Source organism: Chanos chanos, chromosome 4 (assembly GCF_902362185.1).
Source record: "Chanos chanos chromosome 4, fChaCha1.1, whole genome shotgun sequence".
Taxonomy (NCBI): domain Eukaryota; kingdom Metazoa; phylum Chordata; class Actinopteri; order Gonorynchiformes; family Chanidae; genus Chanos; species Chanos chanos.
The window spans coordinates 20913711-20937025 of NC_044498.1; the positions used below are offsets into that span (position 1 = coordinate 20913711).

Consider the following 23315-nt stretch of genomic DNA (forward strand, 5'->3'; position numbering starts at 1 on the left):
AGTCTGATCACATTCGCTGACATATGAACCATTCTTCTGCATTTCAGACAAACCAAAGGAAACACTGAACAGTACTGTGCGATGTGTGACACATCAAAATATTTGGGGAATGCTGGAAATTCCCAAACAAGATGCAGTTAAAGCCAATTATGGGGAATGTTAGTGACATTGCTTGGAAACAGGAGTGCATTGAGTTCAAGTAGTCCAAGAAGCTATTGTCCAAAAATTCAAGGACCACATGGACATTTGAGACATTAAATTTCTTAAAAAGCATCTCATGGGTCTTATTGGAAAGGGCTTGTCAGGAAAACAGCTTCACTCCATCTTGGTGAGAGAGGAGGGAGAGAGAGAGAGAGAGAGAGAGAAGTTCATATGGATGTTTAATGGTGCTCCCTGGGTCCCACGAGCTGAAAATGGAGTTGTCCAGTCTCCTTGCACAATTTACAGACCATTACAGCCTACGTGTCCCTACCCACCCTTGGGTCTTGTTGAGAACAACAATTAGCAGCTATCCAATAAATAACAGCCAAGCATCTTGGCCTGAGTTTAACCAGACACTGATTCAATGCAGGTGTTCACATTTAGTGAAGGCATCTGGGGGAAACCTGTCAATCATGTTTTTACTCCCTCCCATTGGCTCTAATGACCAATTACCCAGCCAAGAGGATGTATGACATCATCATCCTAGACAAGGGACCCACATGGTTCTTATGGCCCAACAAATGCAGTTTTCCCCCACAACTGTAAGCTTACACTCATCCAGCCCTCCAAACTGCCTTACCAATTAACTCACATTCCTCTCATTTCTGCTCCTGCTGCTAAATGTTAATAGTGTTTTTGACCAGTTCAACAATGATTAATTAAAACAGATTGTCACAGTGTTGGTATTTATATTAATGACACTGAGAATAACGGGATGTGTTTTAGGAATGTAAAGATCACATGAGGGTAAACTCTGTCACTCTAAGATTCGTCTACTGTTTGCATGATAAGGACTTCTAAGCTCAGCAGTTTGAATTCAGAGCATTAGGTTGAGGGAATGGTTTTTTTTTTCTTTGGTGAGTAATATTTGGCACTGAAAAATCCCAATGAATGCTCTGGCTTGTATTCTGAGACTTTGCCAAGAACAATACTGAGGCCATTTTCTGTGTAGTGATCTACACTTTGTGTGTGGCAAAACCACTTTTTGGTGTACGTGCAATTACTGGTTCTACTCCCCATCATTCCATGGAGATATAAATAAAGGAACATGCAGGAAATATGCATCCATTATGCAACTTTCAACATGTACATTGTGAATATGCAGAATTCTCTCTCTCTCTCTCTCTCTCTCTCTCTCTCTTGCGCTATCTTGCGCTATCTTGCTCTGTCTTTCACTTAGTTTGTCATAAGGTGCATGTAATTATGCTATTCATATCCTGAAAAAAGATGTGTAGACTTTCAAAAAGTGTTTTTCAACTATCCCCCCCTCCCAGCCTCCTCCATTAGTCAAACCTCTAGAGAGAAGGCCAGCTTTGCGTCAGTGCATTGCCGGCTCAGAGGCACAAATGATTTTCAGCTGTGCAAGGGGGGGGTTACATGTTTGAGGAGAAACATCAACTCTCCCACCCGCTCCCACTCCTCTGCCCCCCCCCCCTCCCTTCAGCCCCCCAATCCAGCTCTCCTAACTGAAACCGAAAAAGGAGGAGGGAAAATCCCTCGGAGCAGTGCTAAAGAATGTATAAAGCCCCAGAAAAATGAGGGTTAGTTTTACATTTTGTTTCTGGGTCAAGGTTGGGGGCTGGTGCAAATTTAGGGTGTTAGTGGGTTGTGAGTGATGGAGAGCAGAATAGAGCGACAGACAGACGGACAGAGAGAGCAAGAGCAAGAGAGAGAGCTGGAAAGAGATTATATTCTGTGTATTTCCACTAACAGTATAAGTATATTGTTATACAGTAGAATGGGGGCACTTTTTAAGATGTGGAGTCTCAGATAAAGTGAACAATTTTCGCTTTTGTATTGTAAAAAGCAACAAACATTTTCAAAGAAAGTCACTTCAGGAGACAGAGAGGGGCTGTGTCTAAATGTTCTGTATTGTCTTTAGGTTATTGTGTGTTGTATGGAGCTGACATTGTCTCGTGTGGTGTTTCAATGGTACTGTGGTGATTATTGTGTTTAGCGTGGAACTTACTCAGTGACTACCGTAAGATCGGGATTTGCTTATGCTGTGCTAGGCTTCCAAAGTTTTATGAAATTGTTTAGTTGCATTATGTTTAGTGGCACTGATGTTTTTCTCCGTTCAGAAACACAAAAGTGTTCCACTTTATCAGGCTTAACATTTTAAGGCTCCTGCACTCACTGTCAAAGTAAGCTTGAGGCAAACTCTTGAATACAAGTTTCAGTTCAATATGGCAGGCACTGAATTCACATCTTATAAAGCCTGTAAATCAGATTTTTGCCAAGTTTATTGCTTTCGTGGCTGGACTTACAGGGGCAATTCCTTTTGAAAATTACCTACGCTTTGGTAATCTCTTTTGTTCATATGTGCCATTGTTCAACCTGACCCTGAAAGAAAATAACTACTTCCACAATGACTCCGTGAAGGATGACCATCTGCTCCAGCCAATAAAAACAGCCCATGACCCATGTGACCTCCCCCTGTCCTGCCCTCTCACCTTCTAGAGTTTTCTAGCTGATTATTCAGTCCACCCAAGGACAGAAGAACTTAGGGGAAGTGCATTGTATAGAGGGGAACTGACAGTTTTACTTTGCCTGATCCACCCTTACCATTCAGTTCACTACACCACTTTGTATCTTTCACCAGTGACACAATCACACTGCAAAACAGTAAGCATACTTAGTTCCACTTACCATTTCAGTTTCCTCCACATGCTGAATTCGGCAATCATTTGGAAACTGGGAAAAAACTCCATTAACCCCTAATTCAAAGCATTTGCTGATGTATACTGACATATTCCCATAACAGTAATTTGGGGAATTAGAAGATAAAGCATGAATTCAGTGGATGTGAAGACTAAAACTGGATTCTCACAGTTCACACTAGACCCACGAGGGCTACTGAAAATTACACGTTGAAAATTACGCAGTGATGTGTATGATGTACATACAGCGATAAAAGGGACAGTAAGTCTAGAGAGGAAGCATGAACACAGGGCGGGGGAGTGGTTATATGAGTAAAATGCGTACACACGCTGGCTGTGGGCATGGGAGCTCTTTAACATGATACAGATCTGCCTTCGGACATAGGGCTTTATGGAGATGGAACAGCAGCTGGGGTCAGCCATAGGGCATCAGCTTCCATCAGTTGCATAACTGACAGATCCAAACACAAGATTCCTATCATCTGACTGTCACTAGTAACTCTGACGCAGAGACAATTACATAAAGATGAGTAGCTTAACAATCTTCAGGAGAAGGTTTTCAATATAGCAATGAGGACTAGACCATGTATAAGTTGATGGCTTAATGTAAATATGCCTAAAATGCTGCATCATTAAAAAGTTTAGCAGTTATGTCTGCCCATCATGTCGATATCCTAGTGTGTGTGAGTGTGTGTGTATGCAGCATTATGTGCATTCTTTTGTTTGTGAACATACTCAAATCTCCCATAACTGTGCTATTCATTTGCCTGATTTCAAGGGTCAGTTTCTAAGAACATATGTTTGGTGCATGCAGTGACTAAGTGAAAGATGCATAAGTGTTTCGCTCATAGAGACAAAACTGAAAAAAAAATACTGCATGTGAGAGAAGGTGAGGGTAGAATCGAAGGACTCCCACCATCTGTGTTCCAACCATAAATTCCAGCTCCGCAAAAAAGACCTCAGACACGACCGCCTCTAATTCACACAAATCACTAAAACTCGGCTTCGCAAGCCCAGACAACAGCAGCCAAACTGCGCTGGCCTCCTGAACACACCACACGGGACACGGACACAAAGCCAGAGTCAGAAAAGCTGGGTCAAAGTTACATGGCTCTTCTTGCCATTACATCACAGCTAGTCCCCCCAAGCAGTGCAAACAAGTCCTCCGCACCTAATGAAGGCTCAGTGTCCTAACATGGAGACATGGAAGACATGGAGGAACTAAACTGGTCATTAAAACTAAGTCTCTAGTGTGTGTCTAGGTTTCAGCATATGGATAAGGTAGAGTTGTTTTGGTTGATCAGATTTGGTACTGTTGGTGTTAAGGTTGCTAAGGCTTTGTTGACAATATGAAGTGAGGTATGTGTGAGGTATGTGTGGAAGACTGGTTGTTACTATTGGATTTGGTTTTGTACGTTTTTGGAGATGTGTATCAGTGATAGAATTATCTGTGTTGCGCTAGTGTTTTCGGCGTTGAACTAGTCCTTTCTGTGTTGATGTTAGGAGCAAGTTAACGTGGGAAAGAGTAGGCTGAGTTTGGTTCGGTCTGTCTTAAGGAAGAGCCATGTTAGTGTACTTGCCTAACTTTTTGTTTTTGGCATAAAGGTTACATGTTATCAGTAATATGCTATGGTATTCATATTGCTAAGCCAAGGCAGCCTTCCTCTCTCTCCTCAGGCCCAGAGCCCTGCCGCTCCTCACAGCTGCTTCCCATAAAGATTTCATCCTCTGACTGTCCAGCCCTAGAGAAACAAGAGGGATGAGATCATGCTTTTTGTGCTCTCTCTCCCGCTCTCTCTCTCTCTCTCTCTCTCTCTCTCTCCCCTAAAGTTCCAGAATGAACGCTGTAATTTCCACATACCTAGAAAGGACAGTTCACCTAACACTGCCCCACAAATCATTGTCATTAAAGCAACGTAATTATTCACTTAAACATGAAAGCTTCACCGCTGCGGTTGATGAGCCGAGTGAGACGCTTCACATTCTCATTATATTATCAAACACACAGTCTGATTTATGGATTGTCTACCCAAAAAAAAAAAAAAAAAAGAAACAACCTCTAAATACCCTGAAATATGCTATAAGATCAAAAAGAGCCTACGATTGCCAAGTATGGGTTTCAAATGGAGAAAACATTGCTGACATCAGAGAAAATATCCAACTCTAAACTGTGTCCACATTCTAGATCCACGTATTCTTGTAAAAATCCCTTTTTGCCAATATCTCTGCACTTTTTCGCCTGCTCAGTTTCACGAGCCTCCTTCAAAAACACCACTACAGTGCTTCTGTGCTCAAATACCAACACAAACCCCAAAGCAAGTTCAGCCAAATCAGTCTGACTTTTGACCTCTTTGATTGACGAGTAAACGAAGAGAGAAAAAGGGAGGTCAAAATTAGATTCATTATTTGATGTGACTTATTTCTTGAGATGCATGATATATTTTGTGATATGTAATATTTCTTTATCAAGGTAACAATTAAATCACATTTAGAAATGAAGCCTGCTGACAGATATTCCTCCTGCTGCAGAGCAGAGGGGGGATGGTGGTGATGTGACTATGATTTGAGGGGGTGAAGACTTGCAAATAAACAGTGGAATTTTATCTGGCTTCAGTGAAGACAGTGCATCTTGGACGTCTGTCCAAAAGCCTTCACTTTTTCCCAAGCAGATCCCATAGCAGGACTCTGGCTTCAGTCCAAACCATTAGACCACGTGTGCTCTCTTTTCTCTCTCTCTTTCTCTCTCTCTCTCTCTCTCTCTCTCTCTCCCTCTCTCTCTTCTCTCTCTCTCTCTCTTTTCTCTCTCTCTGTCTCACCCTCCCTCTCTCTATTTCTTTCTCTCTCTCTCTGAAAACCATGAAGCGCTCAACTGTGCTTCCTCACGGAATATAGTAAACATTCCTATCTGGCAACCCATGGGAACCCTCTCACACACACACTCACACACACACAAACACACAAACATAGACACAGACACAGACACACACATACACACATACACACTTGCACACAAAATAGCCTGCAAACTGGCTCACTCAGGCCCAAGCGGAGGAAGGCCCCAGGGCTGCTGTGCTATGCCCCCTGCTCTGTCATTGTTGCCTGTTTGGGAAAGGATGGGCTGCAGACAGGAATATGTCTGGTTTAGCCACAGAATACGAGAGGAACTATAGGGGACACCACTAAACAATTAATTTGCGTGTGTGTGCATGTGTGATTGTGTGTGTGTGTGTGTGTGTGTACATCTTCCTTGTTCTTATCAACTTAGTCCAATATAACTTAATATGTACTGCCATTGTCTGAATTATGAGTATAGCTTTTTTTCTTATTGCAGAGTTACTTGTATTCATCTGAGAGTCATCCTTAGATGTGGCCATCTACTTTGTGTACTTTGTTAAACACCATAATAACACATAAGTTATTGCCTCAGATTTCATGTAAAATAAAGATTATATCTGTATGGAAGTTCTAGGATATGTGAAAAGTACAGGGGATGTAATTGTGGTTCACAAACGAAACCGCGCTACTAACCACTGTGCACTCCAAAACTCCAATGGCTCAAACAAGTGAATGCTGTCAACACAAACAGTTATTTTCTTGTTTGTTCTGGTTCTTGCTTTATGGAGACCTTGGCTGACAGAGGAGACAGAAAGACAGACAGACAAATATAGTCAACAGAGTACAAGACAATGAGCAATGGCAGGATGTGAGGTTGTGATCCCAACCTCTCCCACTCCATTATCACTCCAACACTGCAGGAGATAAGTTTGTGACATGGAGACTGTGAATGAAAATGGCAGTTTCTATACTGTAGGCTATAAATGATAACATAAAATCCCATTGTTTTGAAAGTAAAGGGAGGGAAGTGGGGGGCTCTCAGTTAGACATGGGTTATTCTACTTCCACTTTGAATGCCAAATAGACCGGACAAGGATCTGGCACAAATCTCTTGAACTTAAAGTGAACCCCATGGCCCAGAAATGGTGCATATTGTTTGTAGGTTAAGGTGGCTATCAGAAGAGAAGAGAAGAGAAGAGAAGAGAAGAGAAGAGAAGAGAAGAGAAGAAGGATCCATAGAGGGAGGCCAAGCAAACAACTCCTCTTTCTCCATCTGGAGCAAGGGATCATATTTCATCTTCTTTCTTTGTGTAGGCGGGACAGAAAAAAAGAAAAACCTTGATACCCCTCCTCTCATTCGAGAGAAGTTCTTTCTCTGCTTCGCGCACAGCCCAATCTGCAACCAATTAGCCTCCTAGGGAGTATGCCAGCTAATCTGGATCCATTCCCCGACTGGAGCTAGCAATAGCTTTTATTTAGCATGGAGATCGCAATGAACCCAAGCCTACTGTTTATGCAGAGGTCAGTTCTTGTCATGGTTAAGTAAGATTCATTCAGTGTGAACTTGGTATATAGGCCAATACCAAGTCATAACCATGTTCTCTCTGTTGATGAACTACAGTGAGCCATGTCAATGTTAGCCTACAAAAACTCTTTTAAAAAGAGCCAAACAGATCTACACGTTTCCAGATTTTACATACTAATGTGCTATTATTAATCAATGCACATTGTTTTTAAGTTCATAACTGGGTTATTTGATGTTCCTTTTTGGTCTAATATCTAATTGTGGAAAAACAATGCAGAAATGCTTTAAGCCCATAAGAATTTACTTATTCCTATCAACCTCTTTATGGTCTTGGTAGGAATCCCAGCAAAATGAGGTGGCTTATGCTATTGTGGCTATTCCAAATGGCTGAATTAGCCTCAGTCAGAGCAACTCAAAGCATGTCCAAGACACAGTCAGCTTCAACTAGACACTGAGAAAGAAGAGAAAAGCAAAGCAATGACCTGATGACAGTTGCGTATTTTGACAGTCCAGGGTAGTGTGACAATATAAATGTTCCTATGGAGAAGTTTTTGCCAAATTAAACAAGCATTTCAAATTATTTCCTGTGTTAAGATAAAGGAAATGTGTTAAGAGCAAATAATGTTATGTTGTGGTAGCTGAACCACCAGGGACAGAGAAACCCATATGTCATTTGGTGGTTTAACTGTAAAGTGACACAGCTGTACTTGGTATTAAACAATGAAAGGCAATTAATCCAGTGTACTCTACACATTACAAATGAACATAAAGAAGCACAGGAAATTTAAGTATGCATAGTGTAAAGGTGAAATGGTCGGGGGGACCCCAGAAATTTGGTCAAGACCCGAGAAACATTATAAGGACATAAATGAAAACGTTTGTGTTACTCTGGAGGTATGTCATGGAGTAAGATGGTAGCCCTTGGTAGTTCACATTACAGTTAAAGAAAAAAAATCAGGGGGAGCGATTGGCATTGGAGTGATTATTTCTATCCTCCTACAGTCTAATTCAGCAACCCCCAGACTCTTTAAACTTTTACAATAGCATTAGCCTTCCAAAAAGAAAAACCCACGGACCCAATCACTTTCATCACTGATGTCACCACTGACTGTTATTTGTACCTCTCCTTCTTTGCAAACAGACTGGTGTTGGGTGAAATCTGGTGTTGGGTGAAATGGCTGCCCCAGATTCAGGACATTCCCTACCTTTTAAGCTACACTTTTTACTCCTTTTTACACAAAGCCTTTAACACAGTACACGGTATGATAGAGGGACTAAAAAAAAAAGTGTTTACCAAAAAGAGTGAACTAATCAAAAGTGTATTCAGGCAGTGCTCTTACAGGCTGTTTACTTCTGGAAAATCGAGTTTTTGAGTTCTGACATCATCGGCGTTGTAGGATTGTAAATAACAAAATGGGGACAATGAGAGAAAATCTGATCTGACAGTCATGAAACAGGTTTTATTGGGTCTCAGCAGTCCTCATGTAGATGGAATGTAATCATAGATTTTTTCTGGAATGTTCTAGTGTTTTTTGAGCCAATGACATCAGCCATTCTAATGATTTAATTCTCATTTAATTCTCCACTGAATTAAACACTTTATCAGTGAGTTAGTGGGTACTGATGTCTTCTAAAGTAACAGAGTCCTTTCAGAAGAAACAATGTGTAAAAACATGAGTCTTTACAGGTCAATTGGGCAACAATTCAATCTTGTGACTCAAAGATTTTTCTAAGAGACTGGAAAAGAGCCATTTTCTGACACTGGGAGATGTGCTGTTGAACATTCATGGAAGTTTCTGTTCTCTTTCAGTGATAGCAGAAGTTGTTTTAAAGTCTGTCACCTGACTTCATACTCAAGACTTTCTTCACCCCTGGTTCTGCTATGATATATATGGTTACGGTTAGGGATTTGAGAAGAGTTACTATTCAGAGCTTTTCATACAATATCATGCATTGAATTCCATACAACACCGAAGCATTGTTCAAGCATTTAAATTCTTTCAAGAGACCAAACTGGGTTCTGTCTTATCCTGTGTACACCTCTGAATTGTACTAAATTCCTGATCTGCACTGTATTTCCATTCTGTGTAATACTCTGTGCTGCATATCTGTGCTGCTCTGTTTAGTAGCAAGCTATATTTCTGTTCTGTCTTTAAGGGCCTGTTCCCTATAAATCTGCCCAAGTGCCAGCCTATGTACTATGTACTATCATGGAACCAACACAAGAATGTGCATTAAACATCTACCCTTGTTCAAAGTCCTCTGTTACAGACAGAAGCGGAACCTGGCACTGGCTTCTACATTGCACCTCTTCTTTGGCAGGGCCAGGCCTCTGTCCCATATGTTTGTGGCAGTGAAGGATTCTATAAACCCTCTCTCCCCTAACCCCCCAAAATCTTAGAGATGAATCGTTGCCAAATCTCCAGTTAGTCTTCCTGTTTTCACTCACGCTCCTGCGGTTCCGCCTGGAGAATTCCCATCAGTTCTCCCAATCCCATTCTCGCACCGCCTATGCAGAACGGATTTTTATAATTCTCCGGCTATTCCCTGGAGGAACTGTGCAAGGCGAGAGCTTGGGAAAGAGCTCTTCCGGAGTCAGAGATCCTTAGTGCAACAGACAGTTTTCTTCTTCTTTTTCTCTCTCTTACCCCAATGACCCTTCACCCCACTCCCAGTCAAAATCAACATTTCAGTATGAATGTAAACCATCCAGGCACAGCTCCAGGGTGAGTGCACACAGAGCACAACATACGTGCATTCAGAGTGTGTAAGATGTACTTTTCGCTCCCAATAATACATCATTAGTGTGCCAATGCATGCAAGATGGGTTAATATGAATTTATTTAATTAACCTCAGGCAGTGGGCCTGTAAATGACAGATCAGCAAAAGAGTAACTGAACAGTTCTACAACTATGCCCTCGATCAGAAGTGCCAAAGTGTTGTCTTAGAATTCTGCTGGTTATCCTGTCAGCCCAACCACTGCGCCCTTTGATTAGGTGATGAGAGCACATGTCATGGCAACAAGCCAGTCAAGGGTGGTGCTGTGGATAAACCTCCATCTCTCTAAAGATGTTCTGACTGCCTACCCCAAGGTCAGTGGTTTGAGGCTGGCTCTGGGTGAATCCGTCACACACACACACACACACACCTGGTAAAAATCAGCTTTTCATTATGGGCAGAGAGCAAAAACCAGCAGCAGGCCTCCAGACTTTCAGCACTGGGCTAGGACATCCCTGTTTTACATTTCACTCCTAGAATTTTTTTTTCCCTCAACTGCAAGCAGCATTTTCCCTCTTGTCACTATTGCCTTAAAACAACTCTCTAGACAGGGATTTGATGTATTTTGCCTGATATTATTGTTGTTTTTCAAAATGCTAACATTAGCTTTCTTAACTTAAAACAGCAGGATTACATGAGTCAGGTCAAAACTATCCCAATTTTATAAAACGTTTCATATGGAAATCATCAAAAACCTGGCACAACGTGTGGTATCACTATGTGTTAGTCTGAGAAATAAAATGTAAGATGATAATATGTACATATATATATATATTCTGTATGTAAGAACAGGAGAACAAGTAATTGTGCATATTACCAGATATTTTTCTGTAAAACTACAGCAGATCAGTTGCTATCACAGTCAAAAACCCTACAACATTGTAATATCACAAGGCAGGCATGAGATAAGTGCTTTAGGTTAATGGAAACTGGATTCAACCACACTCACACATCGTTCAATGCTGATGTTTTTGTAATTGGGATGAGATAATGTGGATAAAAGACCAGCTACATCTTCTGACTTTAAGCACTTAACTGTATCTTACAGTGTGATGTCTCATTGTAACTGCTGATGAAATAATTACTCATTTAATTCAACTGGAAAGCTAGTAAAGTAAACTAATATTAGCATGTTGAAACTAAGCTATCACTGCCAGTTGAACTCATCAATATTCCATTCTTTAAAGATAAGAAGTTGGAAAATAATAAAACTGTTCCTTAAATGCCCTGAGGAAAAAGTTAGCCAACAATTTTAAATCCCAAAATTGCTCTGTCCATGACAACTACACAAACATCTCTTGCTGTGCCAGACTGAAGGAGAGACTGGGCAGAGAACAGAGGTAGTGTTAGAACAACAGCTTGCAAGCACAGGTCAGCTTCAACAAAAAGCATGCTCATGGAATCATGAGCACTAAGAATTCTCTACCACACTCTGCAGGATGCATTCTTGAGCTCTCACCGTGGAAACGGCCAGCAGCTTGGTTGTATGGGGAACTCACGAAAGTCAGTAAACGGCTAAGAAAATGCCTCCTGTAGCTTTGCCAGACAAAAAAGGGCTCCCCACTGAGATAACTACATGGGGTTCTCTGTGGAAATGACACTGTCCTGAGAGCCTGCTGTCACTGGACTGAGTCTGTAGATCAAACTACTGGCCAGATGCAACACCATTTCCATGACTATATAACTGCCTTGTGATGCAGTACAATGGAAGCAGATGTCAAGCTCTCCATGTTGTCACTTGGGAAAAAGAGAAGTGGGGAGGGAGGAAGAGGAGAGAAAGAAAGAGAGCGACAGAGAGTGAGAGAGAGAGAGAGAGAGAGAGAGAGAGAGAGAGAGAGAGATAATAACATGTACAAGCACACCACAAGCAATATTTGCTAAAGCAATGCAGATATTTTAAATGAGATTGTAAAGAGGAGAGAACAGTACAATGAACACACGGTACAAAAAAGAATGATATCATCCAAACATCAGCTGGAATCCATATCTGTGAGCTCCTCTCAATTTATCCTCAGCTGTTTACCAAACTGTCCACAAGCTCAAGCATAGCTTTACACAGTGGAGCGCTCATCCTGTTAGTGGCTATCGTAGCAGCAGAGAATGTAAACATCTTGGCCTATCAAACGGGGCCTGCAGTCAGATAACAGCCATCAAGGGGACTGGGGCTCTTCACCAGATCCCTTCACAAAAGAGCCAGATCATTTTCTTACACGGAGAACTGATTTCTCTGCTCTAACTGCTCCACTGCGGGCAGCTAGCGGGCAGTTTTCAGCCGTTTGACCAGTTGAGATGTAACCAATGAATTTTGATAGTTATTTGATACACTGGAAGCATAAATCATTTGACATTTACAAAAAGCAACACAGAACTTTGCCAATCAACAACGCAAAACTAAAAAGTGATCTACTTTCCCTAGGGAAAACACAGTGGACAAGGCCTCAGATTCATTTGTTGGACAGATGACTGTATAAAACTGTCTAAGAGAAATTCTGATTGATGATTAGAGAGAAATTTTAGCAGAGGGTAGCAGGTTCCCTTTCCCATTGAATTTTGTTCCAGCCCTGAACTACAATACCTCATTCTAAAATGTAGAGAGTTTGAGATCTTTGTTAGATGTATCAGGTCTGCTTATATGAAACTGGAGAAAAAGCCTACATATCCTGCAGCCCTTTTAGGGATAAAACCGTCAACACCTGCTCTTTCTGCACCTGAGTTTTATTAAGGGAGGCCCACTAAACACACATCTCCTCTCTAGGAGTAGTCCTCTCTTAGGACTTACTCACAGCATAGTGTCAGTACTACTGGAAATAACCTCAATGGTGTCTAAAAACAGCTGAGCCTCACAAACACCAGCTTCTTAATTAAAGAGTATGTCAGTGATAACATTAAGATTGTAACCAGTTTTGGAGATTTCCATCAATAAGGGTTAGTCCAGTGCTATTTCTTTCCACAGACTTAATATATTGATACTGCCCATTTAAAATGCACTGAAGAGGAGCCATTGTTCTGCTGGTAGAAATGACTAACCTCACTTATCCAATTATGCACTTCTCCATCCCCACTCAAAGGCAAGGCTGGAATGTAGCTCTTTAGAACACAATTCTTTCTCCTACCCTCCACCTCACAACCTTGTTTATTGTCCTCTGACTATCTTTATGTGCTGACACAAAATGAGTCATGTTTCAGCTTTACTTTAACTCATGGATAGAGAGTCCTGATGACTTTTTTCTACCATATTTCCAAATTGTCATTGATTGATGCAACTCAGAACACTCTAATTGGGATAGTACCACAAAAATAATCAGAGGTAAATGTTTCACAGTCCTGAAATAAACACACCCACACATTCACATTCACTCTCTCTCTCTCACACACATACATACAGGCATACACACACACTCACTCATTTATTCACACACCCACACCAAAGACAGAAGTGCACACAAAGAACACTAAGAAATGCAAACACATATTGTTCAAAGACAAGTTAAATAAATTTATCCCAGCACACATACACATGCGCACGCGCACACAAACACATACACATAGACTCCCCTCACCTTCCTAAGCTGGATGAGCCGTGTAGGAGCGGTCTTGCAGTGATCTCTCATTTTGTGAAATATGACACTGGATCTGGCAGCATCCACTCGCATGATTTCCTTCAAAGCTGTTTCACTTCTTCCTCTTTCCTCTCAGTTATTACTCTCCTTTCACAGAGCCGGGTCCTCTCACTGATTCTTACCCACTTTTTTTCTCCCACCAAGCTGAAAAAAGCTACAGCTTTTCCTCTAGAAAGTTTCTTTCAGTCAGAAAAGTGAAGTCACGTTGAATCTTCTAGTTCCCCCTTCGAAACTTGCACTGAACGTGAAGTCCTCTTCTCTTGACTCAACTTTTTGCACTCTGTCTATGCTATCCTCTTCTTTCTGTTCTCCTGCCTCTCTCTCTCTCTCTCTCTCTCTCTGAACTTTTCCCACCCCTCCCTCTCCCTGCAACCCCCCCTCCTTCCCTCCTTCTCTCTGCCTCCCTCTTCTGCTTTTCCATCAGCGCCTCAGTGCCCCCCTCCCCCCAGCCCCCCACTGCTGAACTAATCTGCAGCTGGCCGAGTGATTGGAGGCCCAGTTGCTGGGGCAACAGAGTGTCCTGCTTTCAAAAAAAAGGGGAGGAATGGAGTAGGAAGAGGGCATAGCTGAGCGTAACTGAATACATAAATAACGGCCTCTGCCAGGAACCAATTAAAAGTGCCGAAGGGCCTTCTTTTTCTTTGCTTAGGGTGAGCAGCACAGGGACAAACTGATACCATTTGCAGTTTTATTCAATGACATTATTATTCTTCAGTGAGGAACAATCAGTTTGAAAAGTGGCAGTTGCCTTAAAGACATAAATCGGTGTTAGTAAGAGCTGATTTAGTATCATTTATGATTTGTGCCCATGCACAAAGGGGAGAGCCAAAGAGGTTCACCCGAGCACTTTTTCTGTCTTGAGCCATATCCACCTTTCATGGCCATGTTTTTGCCTGGGCATTTCAAGCTCTGAAACAAATACATATTGACACACAGACACACACACACACAACTGTGTTTTGCTTCGCTATGAACAATGAACCGAGTGGTTAGCAGGCCTTGAGGGCATGTGAGTTTGAGGATGGGAACAGGTTCAGACTGGGAGAGTGAAACTGGGCAAGATGAGGCATTAGAAAGGCAGTCTGGGCTCTGGCTGCAGAGAGAAAGAGTAAAGAGAGCTGAGATCAGGTTTCACCAAGACTCAAAAGTTTACATGATGCAAGACTCTTAGTCACTGATATTAATGAACTATTCACCTCACTATAAACCACACTAGCATGGCACTTTTGGGTGCCTGTAACTGACTTAAATGAGAGACTTATTAAAGGATTAACTCTCTAAAGTTTTCAGTATCCCAGCAATGCATTAGCTTTTAAGACCTTGGGGTCTTTCTTTCAAGTGCCAAGGTCCAAAGGAAAAAAAAAGACCCCAGAGAAGAGTAGGGAGGGGGTTAATCATACAACATCTGTTCAGTGTCTCCCATCTATTGTGTAGCTCAAACCCTTCTACAGCAAGGCAGAGGGACTTTTTCCTCACTGACAGCCTTCTATTCCTGAATGCAATCAGACAATGGTAAGATATATCTTACTATGAACAAAGTGAAATGAAAAAATTAAATTGAATCTTTCTCTGTTCTTCCTTATCTATGTTATTGTTAGTATAGTAGTAGTAGTAGTAGTAGTAGTAGTAGTAATAGTAGTTGAATGGTGCAGGGGAGTATAATAGTTGTAAAACATTTGTGAGTCACAGAGAAAAAAATCCTTAGAACAAAAATACCGTTGCATCCTTTCAGAAAAACATGATTGCAATGATTTCTTATGTAGTTTTTTTTTTCTTTTCTTTTTTCTTTAAAGAGATTTTATGATGTACTGAATTGTGAGGAGGTTTACTGAAACGATCGTGTTAGCTTTTGTAGACTGGGAAGTTTTCGGTACTTTGTCTCCCTCTAACGGTAGAGATCCGAAAACGACCTCTGAGTCCAAATAATTAAATATCACAAAGTATTATCCAGTTTTCATTTCAAACATTTGGTCGGTATTCTCGCATACCAGTTTTTACATTGGCCTATTGTGTCGTCTCTTTCAGCCGCCTTAATTCTTTTGGTCGTGGAACTAAATGTATTTTTCCTGTTCACGGTCTATCAGTGCTTGAATTGTCTTACGCGTACTGGATGTCGTTAACAGTTCCTGCCTGTGTTGTATATAATAAACAGTGTATGCACAGAAGCATTTTGTAAGATGTTTGAAACGGGCGGTAATTCAGACGATTTGACTGCACGGAATTCATTTAGTGAAGTACCGGAAGTAGCTTGCCAAGTGTCATAACAATTTTGAATGAACCAACACAGAGGACTTAGAGGAGCAAGAGTGAAGAAGCCGGTAATGCTAAATGGCACTTTCTTCGTTGACTGAAAAGCACTTTCGTTTGCAATATGAGAAAACAGAGAGATTTGTCTTTGGGTCGTGGAAATTTGCACAGAAAGTTTGCAGTCTGATGCCCCTAGCAAGGTACCGGGCAAGCACATTAGGGTAGCATAACTTTGCTAGCTAGAAAACTAAGCAAGCAAACAGTTTTTGCTTAGTGTTAAGTGTCTCCTAGCAGTAGTCACTAGATACGATAAAATAACTATTTATTCACAGTGTCATGTCCAAGCAGCATGAGAATTAGCGTTGTTGTAGACGCGCGTCTCATTCTCAACTACTAACAGTCGTGCTCTATTCAAATGTAGGAGGCTCCGGTGTAGATTTTGTACTGTGTGGGAACGGTTTCCATGTTGTGAGGATTTGAAATAATTTTGTCGGAATTGTCGGCTTGTTTCTTCGTGGATCGTGGGGTATTTATTTTCACTGTAGTCAGACACAGACATTATTACTTTGACTTGTTTAATTGTTGGTTTTTTTGAAGCATCTGTAAATAAGTGCAGTTTCGTCTTAGCTATAGTGCCTTTTTCTTGTTAAGCTTATCAGTGGAATTTGTGAACTCAACAGATTTCTCTGGTTTTATGTATGCAGAGCAATGGGGGACATCATACATATGATTTTAAAGTATGTCATTGAGACAGTGAGTATTTTTGGACCAGTGTATATCTAGCCATATGTAAACGTTTTACTCATGCAACTCCTTTTTTACAAGTAAAAGCGCACGTTACGTCAAGCAAGCTAAGTACCTCAAAATGTCGCTGTTCTGTGCGAGAAGTCTCGTCCAGTACTGTAGGTACGCCATCTTCAGGGTCAGAGTTCCCGTGGCAGTTCGAGTAGCACCCCGTCAAATCAAAAGGGGTCAACTATTATATCAGATACCTAGAGTTGCACTGCTGTGTTGTGGTGCAGGGTGGGGCACTTGTGTGGCAAAATGCCAAGAAGCATCACTGTCACAGAGGACTGTCGAGAGAAAATCTCTTGCCAAAGTGCAGGTTCACAGGCTAGTGTTTATCTTTAGGCTAGGTCTCCGTGCTTTGGTGCTTCTGCTCAAATTTAGCCCCCTGCTGCTACTCTACCCTCTGAGTCTGCTCTCTCAGCGCTGGGCTTCGTATTGGCTCGACGCCCTGCTGTGGGTCACCGAGACCTCTGGACCTACCTTCATCAAGCTTGGCCAGTGGGCCAGCACACGGCGGGACATCTTCTCCATAGAGTTCTGCGATCGTTTTTCCCGGCTCCATGTACGAGTCAGACCTCACGCATGGGCTCACACCAAACAGTGCCTGAGGAGGGCCTTTGGTGAAGACTGGAAACAGTTGTTTGTTTTCGACAGTAAAGAACCTGTAGGATCTGGCTGTGTGGCTCAAGTGTACAGGGCCAAGGCCAGGGTAAGCAATGTGGAAGACCCAGTCTTCCAGCGCCTGGTGAATCAGATGGAGAAGGAGGACCTTCTTGAAGCTTGGGAGATCCCAGGACTCGGAGGAGCCTTGGGTCCCCTGTTGGAGAACAAGGAGGAGGAAAGAGAAGACACAAAGATTACAGAATTACATCAAAGTGTCTCCTCAGGAGAGGAGCACCTGATTCCTGTGGCTATCAAGGTAAAATGAAAGAGAAAAATATTGGAGGAAATATCCTTATACATCACACTACTACATATGTAAACCATAATTTCACAGATGCTCCTATTACTGTAGCAACACATGGTGTATCTTTTCAGACACAGGGTGGTGTGAGACTATGTGTAGTTATCATGGTAATGAACAGAAGAACACAGCTTTGTTATTCTGTGAATAACATCCACTGCAATTGTCATGAAAATAGGTGCTTCATCCTGGAGTCAGAAGACAAGTTCAGATAGATCTTCTTCTCATGAAGGTGGGCAGTCAGCTGATAAACTGTCTGCCTGGTCTCAAGTGGCTCAGCTTCCCTGAGATTGTGGGTGAATTTGAAAAACTCATGATTAAACAGGTACTGATCCCCATCTCACCCCACTCCACAAAATTCATCCCTTACGCATAAGACAGATGTAGTTCTTCTGCACTGTTTTCAGATGCAGGTGTTGTTTATTGTTTGTTGGTTTGTTTGTTTGTTTTTGCAGATTGACTTACGGTTTGAAGCAAAGAACATGGAAAAGTTCAAAGAAAACTTCAAGGATCTGGATTATATCAAGTTCCCAACACCCCTCAGACCATTTGTCACAAGGACCGTCTTAGTAGAGACATATGAGGTGATTTTTTTTGTACTGTCTCATTTTTCATGTTCTATACATATCTTTAACTGCAAAAATATGGTTTATTCAAGTACCAGAGAAACATGTTGGGTCTTTTCTTTTAACTCCTGCCTCAGGAAAGTGAGCCCATCTCTAATTACCTCAGTGCTGAAGTGCCTGTGGAAGTCAAGCAGAAAATTGCCCGAATGGGGGTAGACACCCTTCTTAAGATGGTGAGGGAGTAGGTTGTTCTTGTTTGGAAAGTAACCATTTACTCCAGTTCCTGGTTCAGTCAAACATAAAACTCATTACAGAGCAGTAACAAGTTGTCGCAGACTTCTGAGTCATTGTCGCTAGCGTTTGAAACGATACATTGGTGAGGAAACCTCAGAAATAGTATCCTGTATCTGTCTTTTGGCAGGTGTTTCTGGATAACTTTGTGCACGGGGATCTCCACCCAGGGAACATCCTGGTTCAGGGTGGCAGGGGGGAGGTTCCCCAGGACAGGGCCACGTTGACGGACCTCTGGGACACGGTGGTGGTCAGCATGAGACCGTCCCCTCCATCCATGCAGCTGGTTTTACTGGACGCCGGCATTGTGGCTCAGCTCAGCGAAGGAGACCTAACAAACCTCAAAGCCGTCTTCACAGCCGTGGTCCTCAGACAGGTCAGAAATGTACAGCTTTGGTGCTCCTTCACGTTATTTATTCCTTTAACTCATGGTGCAGTGTCGTTTTTTTGTCCTCTTATGTGATAATGGTTTTAATTATATTGGAGTGTATGTGTAATTTAAGGAAATGACTTCTTGTTTTTCCCGGACAGGGGGAGCGGGTAGCAGAACTGATTTTGAACCACGCTAGGGCCAATGAGTGTCAGGATGTTCCTCGCTTTAAAAGAGAAATGGCAGAGCTAGTGGACCAGGCTCTCAGCGATACCCTGTCTCTAGGAAAGGTGCTGGAATGAATGTGGTACACACACACACACACATTTGTAAACAAACCTTCGTTCATCACATCTAACTTGGATTGTGCCAGTGTTTAACTTGGTGAAATAGAATTATTTTTGTGTGAAGTTGTGTGGTAATTAACTCAACATTGTAGTTCAGAGTGATATAAAGTTTTTCATCTGTCCTGTCTCATTTGATTCATGTTCAGGTTCAGGTGGCTGAGTTGCTGTCTAAAGTTTTTGGATTACTTATTCATCACAAGGTAAGACAACTGTAACCTGTACTGACCAGCAGAGGGGGCCAGTTACCCCACATCTTAAGTTGATTTCAACAGTTCAAGCCCACAAGATAAGGTTGCAGTTTGTTAATTGTTTTGGTGAATCATGTTGTTCACAATTTTTTATCAAGACAGAGTGACCGTGATGACTCAAACGAGGCAAGATATTGTGTACTGGATTCTACCTAGTTAGTTTTATTGTTTGCATTGCAAATTTTAAAAGAAATATTTTTGATTGGACTATGTCTAAAGAGAGATGTCTTTGGTCATATACAATCCAAATTACAATCATTTCATTTCAGGTAAAGCTGGAGAGTAACTTTGCCTCTGTGGTGTTTGCTATCATGGTGCTGGAGGGACTAGGCAGGTCTCTGGATCCTAACCTGGACATTTTGAAGATTGCCAAACCTCTGCTTTTGAAAAACTGTGCCTCTCTCCTTTAAGCCTACACTCTCTTCACCACCTAACATTACATGAACAACAAATGACCTCATCTCTGTAAAAAACACATCTGACGTAACTGCTTTGAAAATAGCGCTGGTTGTTGAGTCCAAGCCTATAGTTTCTTCTTCAAAGAATTCCCTTGTCTAATCATTTCCACTGAACGATTTCTGCATATCAGTGAATAAGCACTCACCCTAGACTGTCTTGTGTTTTTGTAACAATGCTTAAAAAATAAACTGTCCTTTACCGCAATTAGAATCAACTTTAAAAGCTGCTTAAAAGATGTAATTATTTTTGTGACAATCACTGCTCTGTTTGTACCTTTGGATGGGACCTTTGATTAGCTACTGTGAAATGAATTGTTGAATGAAAACATTTTGTGTATAAGATGAGAAGCATGTTTACCACCTCTATTTTTGCAACAGGGTTATTTTTTTAAAAAATGCATGCGTGCATGTAGCAAGATTAAACAAAGGGAAAGCACAATAAAACAATGGAAAACATTTTAATAAACTTTTCTTATTCGAAACATCTGACACTTCAGGAAACAAACATCCAAATTGTAGTTGTCAAAATTCAGAGAAAGAAGGGTTTCTTTTTTGTTGTTGTTTTAAATTCACTTCTGTGTGATGGGGAAAGAGTTCTGGTCCATCAGCTCTCCGACTCTCTCCTGCAGAATCTGAACCACCTCGGCCAGAATGAAGACATGCGTATCATCTAAGTCCTGAATGATGAATTTCTTGCCCAGTGCCGACGTCTCGTCCAAATACAGGAGGAACTGCTTCATAGCAGGGTCGCTGTTTCAAGACACGGGTGGAGAGACAGTAACAATACAGCATTGTTGATGGTGGAATGATCAGTTCTCTATAGCAGCACTTTTCAAACTCAATTATCGGAACACTCCTGACAGCATGTAACTGTATTCACTCAGTACAAGTACATCTTACTGACTCAGTACAATCAGAGCATTGGTCATTCTAATGAGTGAAATTGGGGTCTTCACTGTGTATTTTACCAGGATTTTGAAGAAACTCATGAACAGCTTCCTAAAGACAATCTTATTTTTTTTGGACTTGAATACTTTGTGTCTGTCCAGTGGCCCCCTGTGGCATGAGTTTAGAAATACTGATCTTCTGCATATTGTGTAGACCAGTTTGTCTATATATACAGGTCTTACCATTCAACAAGAACTCCCTTCAGGACATTGACCATCTTAAAATGAGCTGAGTGACCTTAATCCCCAATGAAGAGTCTGTACTCTAGGGAGAAAGAACAGGGAACATTACAACATTCTCTGTATGCAATGTGCAGTGCTTAATTAAGAGACAATACGGTAGAAAAATAGGTTGTATCCACAGTTTAGAAATCAACACCACTGAAGACATATATTAAGTCTGAGTGCCTTGTCTCATGGTCTCAAAATACGGGGAAAGTAAATATTTCTCCTGAATGAATGAGGCTCTTTAAACCACAGCGTTTAGGACTGTAGGAAGCCAGACCAGCACTCTGTTCCAATAAACAGCCGAGCTATGACGTTATGTGGAGGTTTTCATGGTCCCTCTTTTAGGGCTTATCCATACATACTGACAACTTGCATTTGCTTATATTCTTAGCAAGAATAAATAGCCTCCGTCTCTCAATCGGTATGAATAATTAAGGCGAACTTAAAACTTAACAAGAAAATTTGAGGTCGCTAAAGCATCAACGAAATAGCCTTGATAATTAGTTCTTTTTATATACGTTGCTCATACGTTAGCCTTCGTTAGCTAGGCGAAGTCCTATAATGATAGGAAATACTGCCAAAATAAGTGGGCATTCCACGCCAAACAACGGCGATATCAGATTATTTCCATAACACACCTAGATTAATATTTTAATGATATTTCTTAACACACTTATTTTATTTACAATAGCGTCTGCTTCTAGCCCACATCACCTTTATGAAAACATGGTAAACCACCAACCGTGTGAGTACGAGCGAAATAGAAATAGTTCTAGCCTTAAAAAAATAAGTGCTTGGCAAGTAGTTCCTTACACAGCCTTGTCTGCATTTTGTGATTACGTTAGCTAATACCGGGAATGAGAAAGCTTGTGTGTTCCGCCACATCTGCGAGACATCACTGACAAATTTTCAGTCAAAAGATGAAGTTAGAAAATATGTCATTTTAATATCATCGTGAGGACTTGGCTATCTTCTTCTTTCTGTGGTCATTTAAAGTCCAGGTAAAATATTGAAATGCGTTAATCAGCTGGCTTGCTTGATAGCAATTTTATTGTTATGACACTCAGAAAAAATGGGGCCGTAAGAAAGTAAGAGAAAACACTCACCTGAGTCAGTGCGAGTTCTGCTATGGGTCAGACGTCCATAAACGTTCGCAGGTGCCTCTGTTTATCTTATTAAACTTGTCTCAGCTGAATTGTAAGCTTTGCTTTCACCCCGTTTTATCACACTCTTTTACAACACTCTACTAAGGCCAACATTTAACACTTCTTCTGTGGTTTAAAAAGATGATAACGCCACCTGCTGTAGAGGAGTACACTTTTTCTTTCGTTCAATATTATCAGCCGCCTACAGCATACCATTTTTTTTCTTAAAAAATCCATTACCTGCGAGTCTCGATCGGACTCTTGTAATTATTTAATTCTTTAAATAGTTCTTCAACCTTAAGTCCCATGATATTGCTTATGATTAAACCTATCCAATTATCCCTTTTTCATTCATCCATTAATTATCCCCATTACTCCATACATACATACATTAGATCCACACCAGTACATTTAAAAAAAAAAAAAAAAAAAAAAAACCCTCCTTCCAATTTATTCAGATTAATTTTTCCGTAATTGTACTGCAGGACAGACAAAGAGAGCAAAACAGATGAGCTTCAGATGTTTTCTTTTCTGCACAACTGGTGCAGCAAATTGTTTATTTATGGTCAGACTGGGAGATTACTTTCTAACCTCAGTACACTGCAGTCCTAATCATAAGAAAGGAGATAACCCAGCAAATGCCATAACAACAAAAGATAAGATTTGGGCTTTTTCCCCTCTTTGTGGCAAAAATCACATTCATTTGCTGCTGGAGCCAAATTTCACCCAGACAAAGGGTGATACAACTCACAACAATACGCAGACAACACCCCACCAATTATTAGTTTTACATCTCTAATGTATATTATATGTCACTTTGTTAGACTTTGTTCTAGGCTGAAATAGACTAATTTTAAGAGAAGCCTGTATTTGACTCATTAAATTAGCCATAAAGCACGTCAAGGGCAAATGGTGGATGAACAGGAGTCTGGGAAAATGATTTTCTCTATTAATTCAGCTGGTTGAATTCAGGCTTATAACTTCTCATAACCAGCCATTTTGTTTGATATAAAGAAGAGTCGTTGTGCCTGGGCTGGGTTGGGTTTTTGTAAAAGTCTGATGATAAAAGAAGTATGATACAATAAAACAGATCAA

The 23315-nt window shown here is 41.2% G+C and overlaps 3 protein-coding genes across 3 annotated transcripts in view; 1 reads left to right on the forward strand and 2 right to left on the reverse strand.

Annotated features, from left to right (window-relative positions):
• The window catches only part of si:dkey-82f1.1 (DENN domain-containing protein 2A), a 29328-nt gene extending 15713 nt beyond the window's left edge, over positions 1 to 13615 (reverse strand). Inside the window, exon 1 of the mRNA XM_030771108.1 lies at positions 13561 to 13615. The gene's annotated coding sequence lies outside the window, so the exon portion shown is untranslated. The remainder of the gene's footprint in view (positions 1 to 13560) is intronic.
• A 3117-nt stretch (positions 13616 to 16732) lies between these two features.
• adck2 (aarF domain containing kinase 2) lies at positions 16733 to 19852 on the forward strand. Its single transcript, XM_030772894.1, has 8 exons — positions 16733 to 17575; positions 17799 to 17945; positions 18076 to 18204; positions 18324 to 18419; positions 18608 to 18853; positions 19009 to 19137; positions 19341 to 19394; positions 19712 to 19852. Exons 1-8 carry the CDS (start codon positions 16733 to 16735, stop codon positions 19850 to 19852), a joined length of 1785 nt encoding a protein of 594 aa, XP_030628754.1.
• Positions 19853 to 20342: 490 nt separating this feature from the next.
• Positions 20343 to 22331, reverse strand: gtf2h5 (general transcription factor IIH, polypeptide 5). The gene is made up of 3 exons (XM_030772545.1): positions 22182 to 22331; positions 21031 to 21112; positions 20343 to 20650 (listed from the first exon to the last, which is right to left on the reverse strand). The coding sequence occupies exons 2-3, from the start codon at positions 21063 to 21065 to the stop codon at positions 20470 to 20472; spliced, it is 216 nt and encodes a 71-aa protein (XP_030628405.1). The 5' UTR covers positions 21066 to 21112; positions 22182 to 22331; the 3' UTR covers positions 20343 to 20469.
• Positions 22332 to 23315: the final 984 nt, after the last annotated feature.

Coding starts and splice junctions, on each gene's coding strand:
- adck2 (XM_030772894.1), top strand. CDS start 16,733: ATGTCGCTGTTCTGTGCGAGAAGTCTCGTCCAGTACTGTAGGTACGCC. Junction 17,946..18,075: donor AAAAACTCATGATTAAACAG/GTACTGATCCCC, acceptor TTGTTTTTGCAG/ATTGACTTACGGTTTGAAGC. Junction 19,138..19,340: donor ATACCCTGTCTCTAGGAAAG/GTGCTGGAATGA, acceptor ATTCATGTTCAG/GTTCAGGTGGCTGAGTTGCT.
- gtf2h5 (XM_030772545.1), bottom strand. CDS start 21,065: ATGGTCAATGTCCTGAAGGGAGTTCTTGTTGAATG. Junction 20,651..21,030: donor AAGGGAGTTCTTGTTGAATG/GTAAGACCTGTA, acceptor GTCTTGAAACAG/CGACCCTGCTATGAAGCAGT.